This window comes from Lutzomyia longipalpis, chromosome 1 (assembly GCF_024334085.1).
Source record: "Lutzomyia longipalpis isolate SR_M1_2022 chromosome 1, ASM2433408v1".
Taxonomy (NCBI): Eukaryota; Metazoa; Arthropoda; class Insecta; order Diptera; family Psychodidae; genus Lutzomyia; species Lutzomyia longipalpis.
Genome location: NC_074707.1, coordinates 16,966,029 through 16,980,466, shown reverse-complemented (window position 1 = coordinate 16,980,466; position 14,438 = coordinate 16,966,029). Strand labels below are relative to the sequence as shown.

The following is a 14,438-nucleotide window of genomic DNA, read 5'->3' as shown; positions in this document are numbered from 1 at the left end:
TTAGTTCTTATCATAAAAATATAAAAACAATAAAATGAATTAGAGTATATAATATAATTAAGAAATTCTATCATAAAATGTTTCTAAAAGTTACTTTCTATGGGAACAAGTAGGGTACCTACATAATAACCTAGTAAAGGTGAGATAATTTTTAATGCCAAAATCATGAGTTAATTTCTTGCTTTAAGCTTCAAATTGAACTTCAACAAAATAAAAATCATTTCGCTCTATTTAAAACCCCATCCTCTACTATTCTTCCGAAAATTAACTGGCTGTAAATTGGTGAAACTTTCCTAATCTAAATTACCCTAATTTCAAACATTACCCAACAATGGGCGCAAATGCAGAAAGAATGTGTATCACAAGACGGTACCATCTTATTCTTTTTAGCACTTTTGGTCTGTTGAATAAACATTTTCATCGGCAGATGGACAAACAAAACTTAAATGCACCGTTAATAGATGGGTATTAATTTTTATTTGTGTGAAGTCTACCTGCGAAAAGAACTGCTACTTCTCCTCGCGCACACACAAAACGGTCAAGACGAGATGCTTCTCATTGTAGTCTTGCATTTTCTTTTAGATCATTCTCTCTTAATGTGAAAAATAATTTGGCATTCAGGAAGTACCTTCATATAAAAATCCTAATGTACAGAAGATGTTTTCTTCTGTTAAGAATCTGCGTATGAAAAAAATGGCGTGTGAGTCAGCACAGTGGTAGATGAAGAAGAAAATTTTATTAATTAGAGAAGAAGGTATTAAATGCACAGTTAAGTTGTGTTAAAACAGACTTGATGTTTATTATGGGAAAAAAGTAGGTACATTGATCTCTTCAAGATCTTGTTCTTGTTTTTGATTCTCAGTGCGAGTTGTGCCGTAGAAAATTGATTCTTCTTTAATAAATATTTTCACCTTGCATGGAAACAAAACAGGTTCGTCGTCTCATTTGGAATATATCCAACAAATCTTTCTTTTGCTCCTCACCAGTTGGAACTTTCTGTGGTCTGAGAAATTTTTCATTGCACTCTCCGGAGGTATTTCCTGTCTCTTCTTCTTTCTTTGCCCCAATCATCAGGTACGGCGGGTATGGCGTATTGGTGTTTGGAGAATTTGAGGTGTATGGGACACCCAATTTTTTCCCACTAAGCGACAACGCTCTTACCCACTTTTCTGTGACTTTGGCAATTGGGGTCACATATTTTGAATTCTATACTCTTGAAAGCAGGCCTGATTGTTATTTAAATTACTCTCTCTCTTTCCCTACTTCCTCTGATTACTCTTTAAGAAAGACAATTTCTTTGCAGAAAATAACTTGAACAACATCATTTTACATCGTAATTCATGATCATGGAAAAATTGTAATTTCTTCTTCCACCCATTATATGCCCAAAGAGATATAGAAAATCGCATTTAATTTTTGAGGATCGATTTCACTTAATAACAAAAAAAAACTTTGTAAAGTACATACCTGATTTTGTCTTCGTGTGCCCTTTTTAGAGGTGAAATGTGTGCGTAGCGATTTTTTTTCTTTCGTTAAACCAAAAGAGAGAAAAGAGTGTAGGCGTGAATTAGAAAATAATTCCTTCCAACTGAACAAATTTCTCCTTTGCAAATATTTCTGAAAGATAATTGAGATCCACTTTTAGAATTTTCTTTTTCTTTTTTTTCTTCACAACAAAACAGGCACAAAAGAATGTTATATATAGCACTGAGAGGAAAATGGAAAAATTCTTCAAATGCATTGGAAGAAAATAAATAAAAAGGGGGATTTTGATGGGAGAGAAAAATCACTGCGTGCTCACCGTTTCACTGCAAGTTAATCTTCACTTCTGGAACTAAAGTTGCCTTGAACTTGTCTTTATATACGGTGACCCACTTCTTTCCTACTCCATCGCGGCTCGATCTCGTCATCTGCACACTCTTCATTGGTGAGAGAGTCTCTCTTTCTCTTTACTTGCTGCTGCCTTATACCCGAACATTTTTCTTCAGGTTTGCCCCATTGAGAGAGAGAGAACATTCCATTGCGAGGTGCTTTCCGCCGAGTCCATCCATGCCAACCAATACTCAAAGAATTCTACCCGGTTATCTTATCCACTCCACACCTTTATCGCCCCGTGAAACAGGAATATTCCGTTACGGATCTTCGCTGCCACGCAATTTTTGCAAAAGAGTCTGCTCTAGAATCTTCCCATTGCACCCCGCCCCAATGCACAACACGGCAGAAGATGCTGCATTAAAACGAGATTTTTCCTCAATAGGGCTTCCGGCATGTTCTCACAGGAGGATCGCTCCCAATATGTATGGTATTGCACACACTGCAAAAACAGAGAGAGAAAGAGCATCATTATTGGTAGATGATAGTAATATGCAAATGGTTTCAGTGAAAGGGGATTTCAAGAACGATCGACGTGTTCCGAGAGCAATAATAAAATTAATTAGAGAAAATCACAATCTTTCTGGTGCGCCAAGATCCGCAATATCATCACCATGACGATGTAAATCTCTGGAAGTGCACCTCTTCATCTTTCTTGTATATCACCATTTTTACGTAACATTTTTCATCAATGACTTCTCCGTATTTATTTTCTTTTTCTTTCTTTTTTTTTCGTTCGTGGAAAAAAAGACTCTATGGTGGTACTGCACCATTCTGCCCATGGGTAGACACAGACAATAGCAAATTGTGCACTTGTGGTTTAAGATGTTCAGGAAGTTTCTCATACCGAAGGCGATGAGCAGGTGCTTCGCTATGGAAGATGGGATTTTGATTTTAGCCACGACGATGGCGAAATGTATTAATTTAAAGAGGAAACGTGGGGGTAGTAAAGTTCTCTTATCATATTTAATCGGAAAAATTTCAAATATATTTATGACGAGGTAAATTGTCGCTTCGCTCCAATTTACCTCGCCCCGCTTCGCGGGGATTTGTTGCGCTTCGCGCAAATTTTATATAGAGAAAATAATTGAGCTGAAAAAAGTCCAATAGAAAATGTATTCGTTGGTAAAAACCGCATGGTATCAGTAGTCTCTGTACCAAATTTCATCACGATCGGCCCAACGGTGTAGAAATGCATAGATGAACAGGAACGAAATTTTAGAAAGACCTTTCTTTATTATATAGATGGGCCACACAAAAACCTCCAACAGATATTGTAAAGGGAAAAAGTGAATTTCGCACAACATTTATGGCGCCGAATTCAAAAAGTAGTCAAAAAAGCGTGATTTTTATATGGGGGCTATATGAAGGGGGGCTCTGGGGGGAAAATGAATGTCGTTGGTAAAAACCGCCTGGTATCAGTAGTCTCTGTACCAAATTTCATCACGATCGGACCAACGGTGTAGAAATGCATAGATGAACAGGAACGAAATTTTAGAGAGACCTTTCTTTATTATATAGAAGATGGGCCACACAAAAACCTCCAACAGATATTTCAAAGGGAAAAAGTGAATTTCACACAACATTTATGGCGCCGAATTCAAAAAGTAGTCAAAAAGCGTGATTTTTATATGGGGGCTATATGAAGGGGGGCTCTGGGGGGAAAATGAATGTCGTTGGTAAAAACCGCCTGGTATCAGGAGTCTCTGTACCAAATTTCATCGCGATCGGACCAACGGTGTAGAAATGCATAGATGAACAGGAACGAAATTTTAGAGAGACCTTTCTTTATTATATAGATGAAAAGTCTATTAATCATTGACTAAAATGTGAAAATCATCCCATGAGTATTTAAAGAATAAAACATTTTACGGCCTCTAAATCAATTTTTCTGCGTATTAAGGAAAAATCAATTTTTGAAACTTTTCTTTTAGAGTTTTTTTCAATCTGTCTTACTTATAGGTTGATGAGTATTTTCCACAAACTTCTAAGGATTTTTCTTTTCAATTATTTTAATCAAAGCATGTAATTTTGGGGCTAATTGAATCAGAGAGGGCAAGCAATTTGAGTCACTTTTAGCTAAATAAGTATAATTTCTTGTAAAAGATTAACAGATGAGAAGTTTATTTAGCAACTACAAATCTCTTCTACTTAATTTACCCCACTACTGACTAAAACTGCTCCACATTTTTGGAAAATCCCAAAAACTCATATTTCCTATTCAAATATAAGCAAAATGACCTGAGATAAAGGGGTATGGCAGGAAAATTCCTATAATAAAAACCTGCAGAGGAAAATTTCTTGCCTTACGGGAATCCATCATATTGAGATTTTTGCCATAATTGCTTCAGTCTCCCCTATATGTGCATTGAAAAGACCAAAATTATTTTAAGGATATATATTTGCAGAATTTGTTTTAGAGAAGATCTCTTTCCGGTTAATTTGGCAGATAGCTAAACTTTTGGAGTTAAAAAAAAATAAAATTTTCCGAGTTAATATGAAGTCGAAAGAACACTAAAAACATAATACAAAAGAAGAATAATTGCAACATTAAATGGTGGATTGCATATAGCTGTGCTTTCCACATGCGATGTTGTGATGCTAAGAGATGAAGAAAAAAATGTAGATAATGGAAAAATAGCGTCTGTATATTTTTCTTCATCATACAAAAGTCACAGAAAAGTAATTCAAGCAATAGTCTGTGCAAACAATGCAAAAAAAGAACGTTAAGATGATGATTAGCGGAGTGAAAAACTTTACATATGATGGGGAATATTCTCAGGTGTAAACTCTGCAATTGGGATATCTCTCTTCACATGCATCACCGTGCAAATCAAATTCTTTCGCATCAGGAAGATTTTTCATTATTGTCTCAAGGAGACTTCCATTTTGAGTTTCATTCTCTTGCTGATCTACACCATCAATACGGTCCCCAATGACTCTCTGCATGGCCCAGACGAAAGGGGAACTTTTGCAGAGAAGCCTGAGGATACATTCCCCTTCAGTCCATTTACTACTCTGTCCCCCAGTCACAAGCTCCACCAGGCGCTGAGGAAGATTGCGATCGCGAGCATCATTCATGAGCTTATTCAAGTGTGGTGAGGGATTAGTTAAGATCCAATCCAGTGGGGAACCTGATCGTGGTGTCTCGTCCGTGCCTTGGCTAACCTTGGGCTCATCTGTCGATCGATACTCATACTTGTGGTGATTAAATGATTCTGCCGCTTGGGAATCATCCATTGGGAAATTACCCATTTGGGGTGGTGGTGGTTGTGTGGGAGGATCATGTGGTGCAGCAGCTGAGAACATTCGTGCAGCCAAACTCTTGCCGATCTGTTAGGAAGAGTTTGAGGAGAGAAAAAAAAAGATTAATTTTGCTTTCATCACAAAAATTTATTTTTTCATTAAAATTTCAGGTAACACTAATTGACAGAGAAAAGACTAGAAGATTAGAGCATTAATTGATAAACATAAAATTATTTGTTTTTGTTTAAAGGATACTAAAGAAATTAGACGATCTCATATTCTCTTCAATGGTCTTATGTACACAGAGACTCCGGTAAATCCTGTACTTGCTAACTTCATCTCTTTCTTGGAGCCCTTCTCATACGTAACTTTCCAGTCTTTTGCTACTCTTGTTAAATACATTGTTGAATTCTTTACCATTTGAGCAAGAAAAATCAATCCATTTATCACGAGAGCACCAAGTTTTCCACTATCCAGCCCCATCATTCGCATGATGCCACCAAGGAGGTTGCTTGAAATTAATTGTTGTCCTTCAGCACGACTCTGGTGAATTGGTTCATCCGTTCGATCCTGCATCAGGCGCTCTGGGTAGAGATTCCTCGCGAGATTTTCTGCAGCTGATGTGGAAAGATCCCCAAATGGATTATTCCTTCCGATCCAACTGTCTGCATTTGCTGATCCATTGACTAATGATTGAATAAGAATTGCACTGAACACCACACCGAACACTCGCCAAATAATCATATTGCCTTCAATCAGGACTTTCTTCAATGGAAGACACTTTGGGAATGAATAGGTGGTGCACAATGCGCATCTTTGCGCACAATTTTTCCCGTTTGTCTCCTCACACACAGAGAGTGCCATTTGTGTCGCCAAAAGTTAGATGCGTGAAATTATTGCACATTTGCTTTTTTCCACGTTACATTCTTTTAAAAAAAAACCATTATGTATTCTTCTCCCCCGCACAGGGTGCATTGTAGTGACTCTTGGGGTAATCGAGTTAAAAAAAAGACACAAAATTGCTTTCGCAGCATTGCAACACAAAACACCGACGACAGCCAAGTTAAATTAAAATTTGCAATCACAACCGCGTGACAAACTATTACTTTGTATCCTCATCATTGCAATTTATTCAATCGATGTGGATTTAATTGAAAAATATTAGTTTTTTGGGAGCTTTCTGGGTTGAAATGTTCGAATGGAGAAAAGGGAGTCAAAATGTTAGAGATTTGTAAATTTTCAATAAAAATTAAGTAAAATAAATAAAATAGGAAATGTTAAAAATAAAATAAGCTTAAAATATTTTAGGACATTTTATTTAAAACATTTCTATTTATTTAAGAAGATTCATTCAAAAAACCTTCGTTTACTTTTGGCCCACGCACTGAAATTGATGCAACTCTTACCACATTGCTAAAATTATATATAAGTGCCTACATACATTGTAGCTATATATAATTTTCGTTCACTTAAGAAAAGAGGTAAATTGTAGCACTTATTTATATACATATCACATGACATGTCGTTGAACAAATTCTCAAATTGTCTTCTTCCAGCCGACACCATGTGAAAAGTTTTTAATAAATGAGTAATGTGTTTTATTGAAATTAATTATTGCACAGCTAAGACTCGTTAATATAAAAGCAAAAGGCTTGAGGTCTGTAATTGTGTCAAATAGCGTGAAATAGTCAATAAACATGTCCTGAAGCACAGCGGGTGGTAAAATATGTTTGAGTTTCTCTCCTCCTTCTCACCAAATTCAATATAATATCGAATAATGTTTTTCTACCTCTTCACCATACAAAACGGACAACAGGTCGCGACTTGGAGATCTGGCACATAAATCACAATAACTTGGCTCTTCTTTCACACACAAAAATACACCCCACATCACAATGAGCTTTTCGCGTTAATACGGAGGGGTATGAAAAAAAAAACGCGCGCGCGGGGAATTTATATTTGCGAATAGAACATGCAAAATATACGAGGAATGCTGATTATGCTGATATTGCTCTGATCTTTAGCATTGCACCCCATTGATATGATGACCAATAACTCGATATGAATAATTTTCACATGCTAAGACCCTTGTTAACCCTTTAAGGTCCGCGCCTAGAACTGCTGGGCCGATTTTGGAAATTTTGCTATTTTCCAACTCTTTGGGCCTAATTATATGAATTCTAGTCGAAAAAAAAATTTTCCAACTTACGGATTTTCCGGAAAAGCTTTGGGTCAGCATATGACCCAATGGACCGCAAGGGATACAAAACACGGATTTTTGATATTCACAATTAAGAAGCACTCTGTGTCCGTGGCCGGTAATGTTACCCCCAAGATGCCTCGGAAGCACCCTGGGATGAACTACAATGAGAATCAGACCGACCAGAAGTGGTTTGGTCAGGATTTTCAGTGTCATCCCAGGTGAAGGTTCCTCTAAACACGCACCTTGCCACAGTTTTACGGTCAATTTACCACTTATTTGCCACATATTTGGATAAAACTTAACGGAACACTAAAGGGGGATACACATTCCTCCATCAGAACATATCCCAGCTAGAGATTCTGGCCAGGAAATCGCTCAAATCACCGAAATTCGTGGCTCATCCAGCCGCTTCTCCACACTGAAAACACGTACCTTGCCACGGTTTTGCGTTAAATTTACCACTTATTTACCACAAAATTGCATTAAACTTAACACAACACTAAAGGAGGATACCCATCCCTCCATCAGAACACATCCTGGCCAGGAAATCACTCAAATCACTGAAAATCGTGGCTCATCCAGCCACTTCACCGCACTGTTTATGTATGGGAAATGAGTTGTCAAAAATTCCGCGTTTTGTATCCCTTCCCGTCCATTGGGTCATATGCTGACCCAAAAAGTTTGGAAAAGCTTTTTGGAAAATTGGTTCGACTTTCAAGGTTCCCATAAAGCAATCTTTTCTAGTTATTTAGTCTATTTATAAGATTCAAGTCGATTTAGGCTATCGGAAAATTATAAAATAGAAAAAAAGGCTGATTTTCAAAGTGATGAAAATCGACCAATTTTTCCCAAGTTTGGTGCAAAAAATCGACTATAAAGGAATTTATTGGACGAATCAAAAAAATATGTCTTGAAAGGTTGATCCTTTAGCTTTATACTGGCGAAGAAAGCATCCAAAAATATTAACTAGAAGTATCTCTAAAAAATCATTTTCGTTTTGGGTCAGGGTATGACCCAAAAAACGTTAAAGGGTTAACAGCAATTGTAATAATTTCTCGCAAGATTTCAATCTACTTTCTACTTGAATTTAAATTTATATTACATTACAAACACACTCATATACACGATACAATTCACCAGTAAATCACTCTTGTGGTGACACTCATGTTAAATTACACGTGAAAATATTTTATTTACACGTAAATGGTGGAAATTTTAACAAATTTCTTGGCCTATAATAAAAATTCTTTAAAACTAATTGATTTTTCTTAACACTCGGAGGACCGGGCAATTTTCACTTACGCGGAGGATGAAATTGGACAGAATGACCAACGGTTTTTTTTTCAAATATTTCAAGGAAATATGGAAGATTGCATTTGCAAAATAACTATGCGTGCATATTTTATTCAATTAATGGGGGGATTTATTGCGCTTCGCGCAAATTTTGGATAAAAAATATTATAATGGAAGATTGAAATCGATAGACAATCTGAAATATTGGTTTTTATGGGTGCGCTGAAACCACTTATCAATCTCAAAAGAAAACAATTTATGGAGGCTACCTGAAGGGTTTTTTTAGATTAATCCTTGTATTTGCTTATTTTAAGTATTGAATTTTCCGGAGTTTTTATGTAAAAAAAAAAGTAAACAACACTTTGACATTTGTGCAAAAGAGTATTTCGACGTGCCCGAAGATTATGAACCATATTCCTATCTTTTAACACAGGAGTATGGTTCATAATCTTCGGGCGCGTCGATTTTTTTCGAAAAAAAAACCGTTGGTCACGGTGACCATTTTCATCCTCCGCGTATATTTTCGACTTTGACCTTAATTATCTTTTAAAAAGCAAAATATTTTCCGGATTTTCTTTAGCCTAACTTAAAGTAATTGAAATTCCCTACACATAGACGTGGTACTTATCACGATAGGTTCAATACATTTTAATCTATGACGATTTAAAAACTCGAAATGGACACGGTGTCCACATAAATCCTCTAAGTGTTAAGGAGAATAACAATGAAAAACGTTAGAACTTTCTTAAATACTTTAAAGAGGTTTTTTCTGAAAAAATAATTTTCTAGCTCGTATTCTCGAGTCAAGATTTTAATGTTTTGAATTCTTGAATGCATGCATTTTATAACGAGTTTGAAGATAAAAAAGTCGATATTAACTTTTAAAATCAAGACTATTGATCTAAAAATTATATAATTAAAAAAGTAGAATTCAATCAACATTGTGAAATTAAGAATAAAATATGATACACAGATAAACTTAAGAAAACTACTTTTTTTTTTTTAGAAAAGACGCCCTGAAGAAGATCCCATTAGAATCGAAACGTCGGGAAATTAAAGAAATAAAAGACGGAAGATCGAGCTCCGCGTTAAAGATAAAGAGCAGGGGAATCATCAGCTATGATGGCACCCCCTTTATTAAATAAATAAATAAATAAATAAAGATAAAGAGATTTGAAGAATATTTAAATTAATTATAAAATAATTAATTTTCAAAAATAAATAATACACTGACACAAAGTATACCGTAATAAAATATCACTCCGTAAAAAATCCACCACACAGTGAATTTTAAAGCCACTCATAACTTTATTTTTGTGTTATATCGAAAAAACATATCTCGAGGAGTCACTATAAACACCTACTGTAATTTAATATTTAATCGATCGCTAAATATATATTTTGTCATAATGTATTAAATTTTTCCACCACATCGATTAGGCCTCTATGTTATGGATATTTTATTGCGAATTAATCCGTGGGATAAAATCACACACGGCATCATTGGTTCTGTGTGAGGATGTTGAGGCGAGAGACAAGATTTAAATTAATATTCCAAAAGTGTGCTCCCTTCTATGCCAAGAGCTCATTCATCATCTATTAGTGCGATCTTGAAGATCATTTAAGTGGTTGATTTATTGTAATACATTTTTTCCTCAACCTGTTAGTTCACCACCTATGGATTTAAATTTAATCTATGTGGTATGGTCTCCTCCCTCAACGGCATCCAACACGGTGATGGTACAAAGAGACGCGTGCGACATAAAACTATGTATGAGGTATGTTTCTCTGCATCATCTTGTGCATATATCGTGTGTGAGATGATCATAAGCAATCCAATACATTTTGTTCTTGTTGCAACAAAATTTTAATTAATGATCAAAGGGATATCATTTGATATCATTGAAAAACAATTTAGCATTCCTGTGTGTGTGGCTGATGATGAAGGAATGGGAAATACAAGAACTCTCCTCTCTCGCTTGAGATCATGCAATCGTGTGAAATTTATATACACCTCTGCGTGCCACAAATCGCTTTTTTCTTACCCTTCGTACCTCCTTTGGGATATGTGAAAAATGAATACCAATATTTATTATTGGATCAATTAGTGGTGCTTAAACATTTATAATATTGATTTAATATACACCGAAAGATAAATCACTCCCAATGTGCGGGGAAATTACTCTATGAATATACAATTAGTCATACGATCGGTTGTGGTACAACCTCAAATCATGTCTGATTGATTTGCGATTGAGTGTGCCCCGAAAGCAGAAAAAAAAGTATGCGCGCGAGTGAGATAGAATGCAATAAAACATTCGGAAATCAACATGAGCATATTTTGCTCCTTTTTTTCCACGATCACCATCACACGCTGTATGCCACTCGCAGTGAGATGTTACCAATCCCATGAATGCTGCTGAGATCTGACTCCGCCCGATCGGTATATGTTCGGTGTGTGGTCCATGCTTGATCGCAGTTGATCATTGTATCTCGATTTCAGTAACCAAATTAGCTCGATCGCGATCGCATGTGGTCTTTTCGTCGTTGATCTTTCTCAAGAAGGAAACATTTTTTCGCGATCGCAACATGTCCTCCACCAGGAATTGGTGATCACTTCTCTCTAAGGATTGAATCATGGATTATTCAGTTAGTGAAACATCAAAAAAGAGTGACAATATGATCATACAAAGTGAACCATCCCCTACAAATTCCACCAAGAACATCCTCAATTTTAGTGTTGATCGATTACTTGCATGTGATCGTGATTGTGGTGCGAAACAAAATAATTATGCAAATTGCACATCAATGTGCGGCAATAATTCCAATGGAAAGTGCCATCCGGAAGAAATACAAAATCTCGATGAGATTGGAAATAAAATTATACGGCCAATGCCAATAAGAATTTCAGGAGCACCTCGTGATCATCGAGGTATATAATATTAGATGAAAAAAAAAACATTTTTCTCTTTTGATCATCTCGAAATAAAATACAACATGATTGCACTTGCCGTGCTGAAATACCATTTAACTCCATATGTTAATTATCACAAAGTTTATAACACCAAACATATCCTCCAATACACAACAAACCCTTATACACATTTATGTTATTATTGAGTGTGCAACACATCTCAATTCCTTTTTCTTACCATCCTATGAATCTCTGCTATGAGACTTTAGCAGTGATGGCAGAGATTGAGGAAGAGATAGCTGCGGTTATAGAGGCACTTGTCATTTGTTTATTAAATACTAAAGACCCTTCTTGGTCTTCTCTTCATTCTCAACGAAATAAGATACAGAAAATGTGTTTGAAATACAGAGAAGAGGAGATTCTCAATGAAACAATTTGAGAGAGAAAAGATAAAAACACAAAATGTTCTCGTTCATTTCAGAGCTAAATGTTCTCTATCACACCCAAAATCCCCAAAATGCCAAATGAGTGTATATATTCCAATAAACTATGCGACAAAATTTAATTTTTAAAACACAATTTAAGACACAGCCTATATTCTCAGATAAGAACAAGGCAAATGCAAACAGATAAGAGTTTGAAGAAAAAGCTTAAAATGTTATATGTATTTGCAAACGAGATGTGTCCACCCTAGAACTCTATCTACATCACTTTGTTTTATTTTATCTTGTTGAAAAGTTATGTTATTTTGAGCTTTCCATGAAACTTTGACTTTTTTAGTTCTAATCTTTCTCTATGAGAAGAGAACATATTTTAAATATTTTATGCCCAGAGATTTATTAAAACTTTCGAAAGATCCGAATTTTAAATTTTCTAGGAAAGAAAATCCTCAACTAATATTCTTGAAATTCCTCGGAAGGTTCTAAGACTCTTTCATCAACAGAATTCATTTAATTTTGGGGGCAAAATTAAGTAAAATAGTAAAATAGCTTTTGCATAATATTAAGACCTTTAAGCTGTACCCATACGACAGCGTCAAAAGACGTTGTTCGTTGTTTTTTCTCACTTGCTCCTTGTCAAATTGTATTGCGCTGTCACTGTCAAACAAGAAACGCGGTTTCTATGTTATATAACCGCCTTTCTTGTTTGACAGTGACAGCGCGATACATTTTGACAAGGAGCAAGTGAGAAAAAACAACGAACAGCGTCTTTTGACGCTGTTGCTTGGTTAGGCCTTTAAGGTTTTACTAAAACCATCATTGCAAATAAAATCCTTTACTATCTTTTTGGATAATTAAATAACTCAAACCGCGGATATGTGAAAGATTTTTTTTTTAAATTTTCGCAAATTTTGATCAAGTCAATTCATTAACCAAATTGATTCAAATTTTGTGATAATAAAACCAAAACCTTTAAAGTAATTAATAATAGCTGAATTCAAAATTACAAGATCTTGACTTTTTGATTCTAACTTGTATAATTTTCTGGAGTTTCAAGACCAAATTAAAAGTAACGAGTTTTAAATAATTCATTCTAAAATTGAGAAAATTGATAATGAAAATTTGGCTGCCCGGTGTAATTGTAAACGAGTAAAATCCAAGCAAGATCATATATACACATATACACTCGGTCTTTGGCGTGGAAAAAGGAGTCATTGCAGTTTGTTTATTGAAGTGCTCGAGTATTGTTTATAATATTGTCCCAATGAACACATTTTTCTGTTGATTAACGAAAACCATACGTTCGTTTTAATAAGGTTTTCATATAAACAAACTAAAACGATCAAATATATAATAAAATATTCACAATATTGGAGTGTAAATTGTCGGGATTCTCACACTCATTATATAGCCATTGGTGATGGAAAGAAGAGGTTCTCCACTGAGGAACCACAAACAGTTTTTTTTCACTCTCTTTAATATGAGAAGCTAAATAAAAAATTGTGATCATAGCGGAGGATGATCGAGAAAGAGAATGAATGAATATGCTGTAAACGACTTATTGAAATGTTTTGGCAGAAAATAGCAAAAGGATTTAATTTATTATTTACCTAAATGGTTTTAAAGGGAACGGAAGTTGAGAGATTTTTTTTTGTTGTCTTGTTAGGGCTTTCATGTGGAGATGCATCCCCAGTGATCCCATCAATAATGCGATTTACACACCTCTTCACACCCACGTACACACACTCACGATCATTCTACGGAATGCCACCACCCCCTCAAAATCCATCCCTGAGACCTACAATCACCACCATGGAGACACCAGATCCCACATCAACGGTCAATCAATCAACCAATTCATCTTCAACGAAGAGAAAGAGATCGTGGTCAAGGGCTGTCTTCAGCAATCTCCAACGAAAAGGATTGGAAATTGCATTTGGTGGGCAGAAGTACATCACAAAGCCAGACCGACGGAAATTGGCAGCTCGGCTGGGACTCACGGATGCTCAAGTAAATTAGCATTTTTTGCCATTTAATACTCCATATACACCCCCCTTATTCTCATATTAGTTAGCTAATTGAGTGATCTTTGTTTACACACACGGACTCGATCAAGGTGAAAGTATGGTTCCAAAATAGACGAATGAAGTGGAGACACACGGGCGAGGAGAAAAATTGCCCCAACAAAAGGAGCACCTTTGATAAAGATGAAGCTTTTGTGGGAGCTGAAGATGATGAAATTGATGTGGTATCAGACTAAATAAATTGTGTATTCAACATCAAATTTTTTTTTCAGTGTTAAAAGTATTTTTTTTGATAGTCTTTCAGAGAATTCTTTCTACTATTTAGGGAATAGAATTTAATGTTCTGGGAAACAAATTACAAGAGAAGCAAGAGATAGGGGAGACCGGGGTAAAAATAGTCAATTTGCGTAAATCCTTATCTGCAGGATTCCCCAAGGGCAAGAAAA

At 35.6% G+C, this 14,438-nt stretch overlaps 3 protein-coding genes across 3 annotated transcripts in view; 1 reads left to right on the top strand and 2 right to left on the bottom strand.

Moving 5' to 3' along the window:
* The window catches only part of LOC129793817 (uncharacterized), a 28,142-nt gene that overhangs the window by 4,941 nt on the left and 8,763 nt on the right, over positions 1-14,438 (bottom strand). The window contains exons 4-5 of the transcript XR_008750967.1: positions 1,802-2,314; positions 1,468-1,617 (exon numbers count right to left, since the gene is read on the bottom strand). The gene's annotated coding sequence lies outside the window, so the exon portion shown is untranslated. The remainder of the gene's footprint in view (positions 1-1,467; positions 1,618-1,801; positions 2,315-14,438) is intronic.
* On the bottom strand, positions 4,520-5,937 carry LOC129793859 (uncharacterized). The gene is made up of 2 exons (XM_055834319.1): positions 5,536-5,937; positions 4,520-5,205 (listed from the first exon to the last, which is right to left on the bottom strand). Exons 1-2 carry the CDS (start codon positions 5,860-5,862, stop codon positions 4,651-4,653), a joined length of 882 nt encoding a protein of 293 aa, XP_055690294.1. The 5' UTR covers positions 5,863-5,937; the 3' UTR covers positions 4,520-4,650.
* On the top strand, positions 11,116-14,296 carry LOC129793869 (H2.0-like homeobox protein). Its single transcript, XM_055834331.1, has 3 exons — positions 11,116-11,546; positions 13,635-13,978; positions 14,085-14,296. The coding sequence occupies exons 1-3, from the start codon at positions 11,252-11,254 to the stop codon at positions 14,226-14,228; spliced, it is 783 nt and encodes a 260-aa protein (XP_055690306.1). The 5' UTR covers positions 11,116-11,251; the 3' UTR covers positions 14,229-14,296.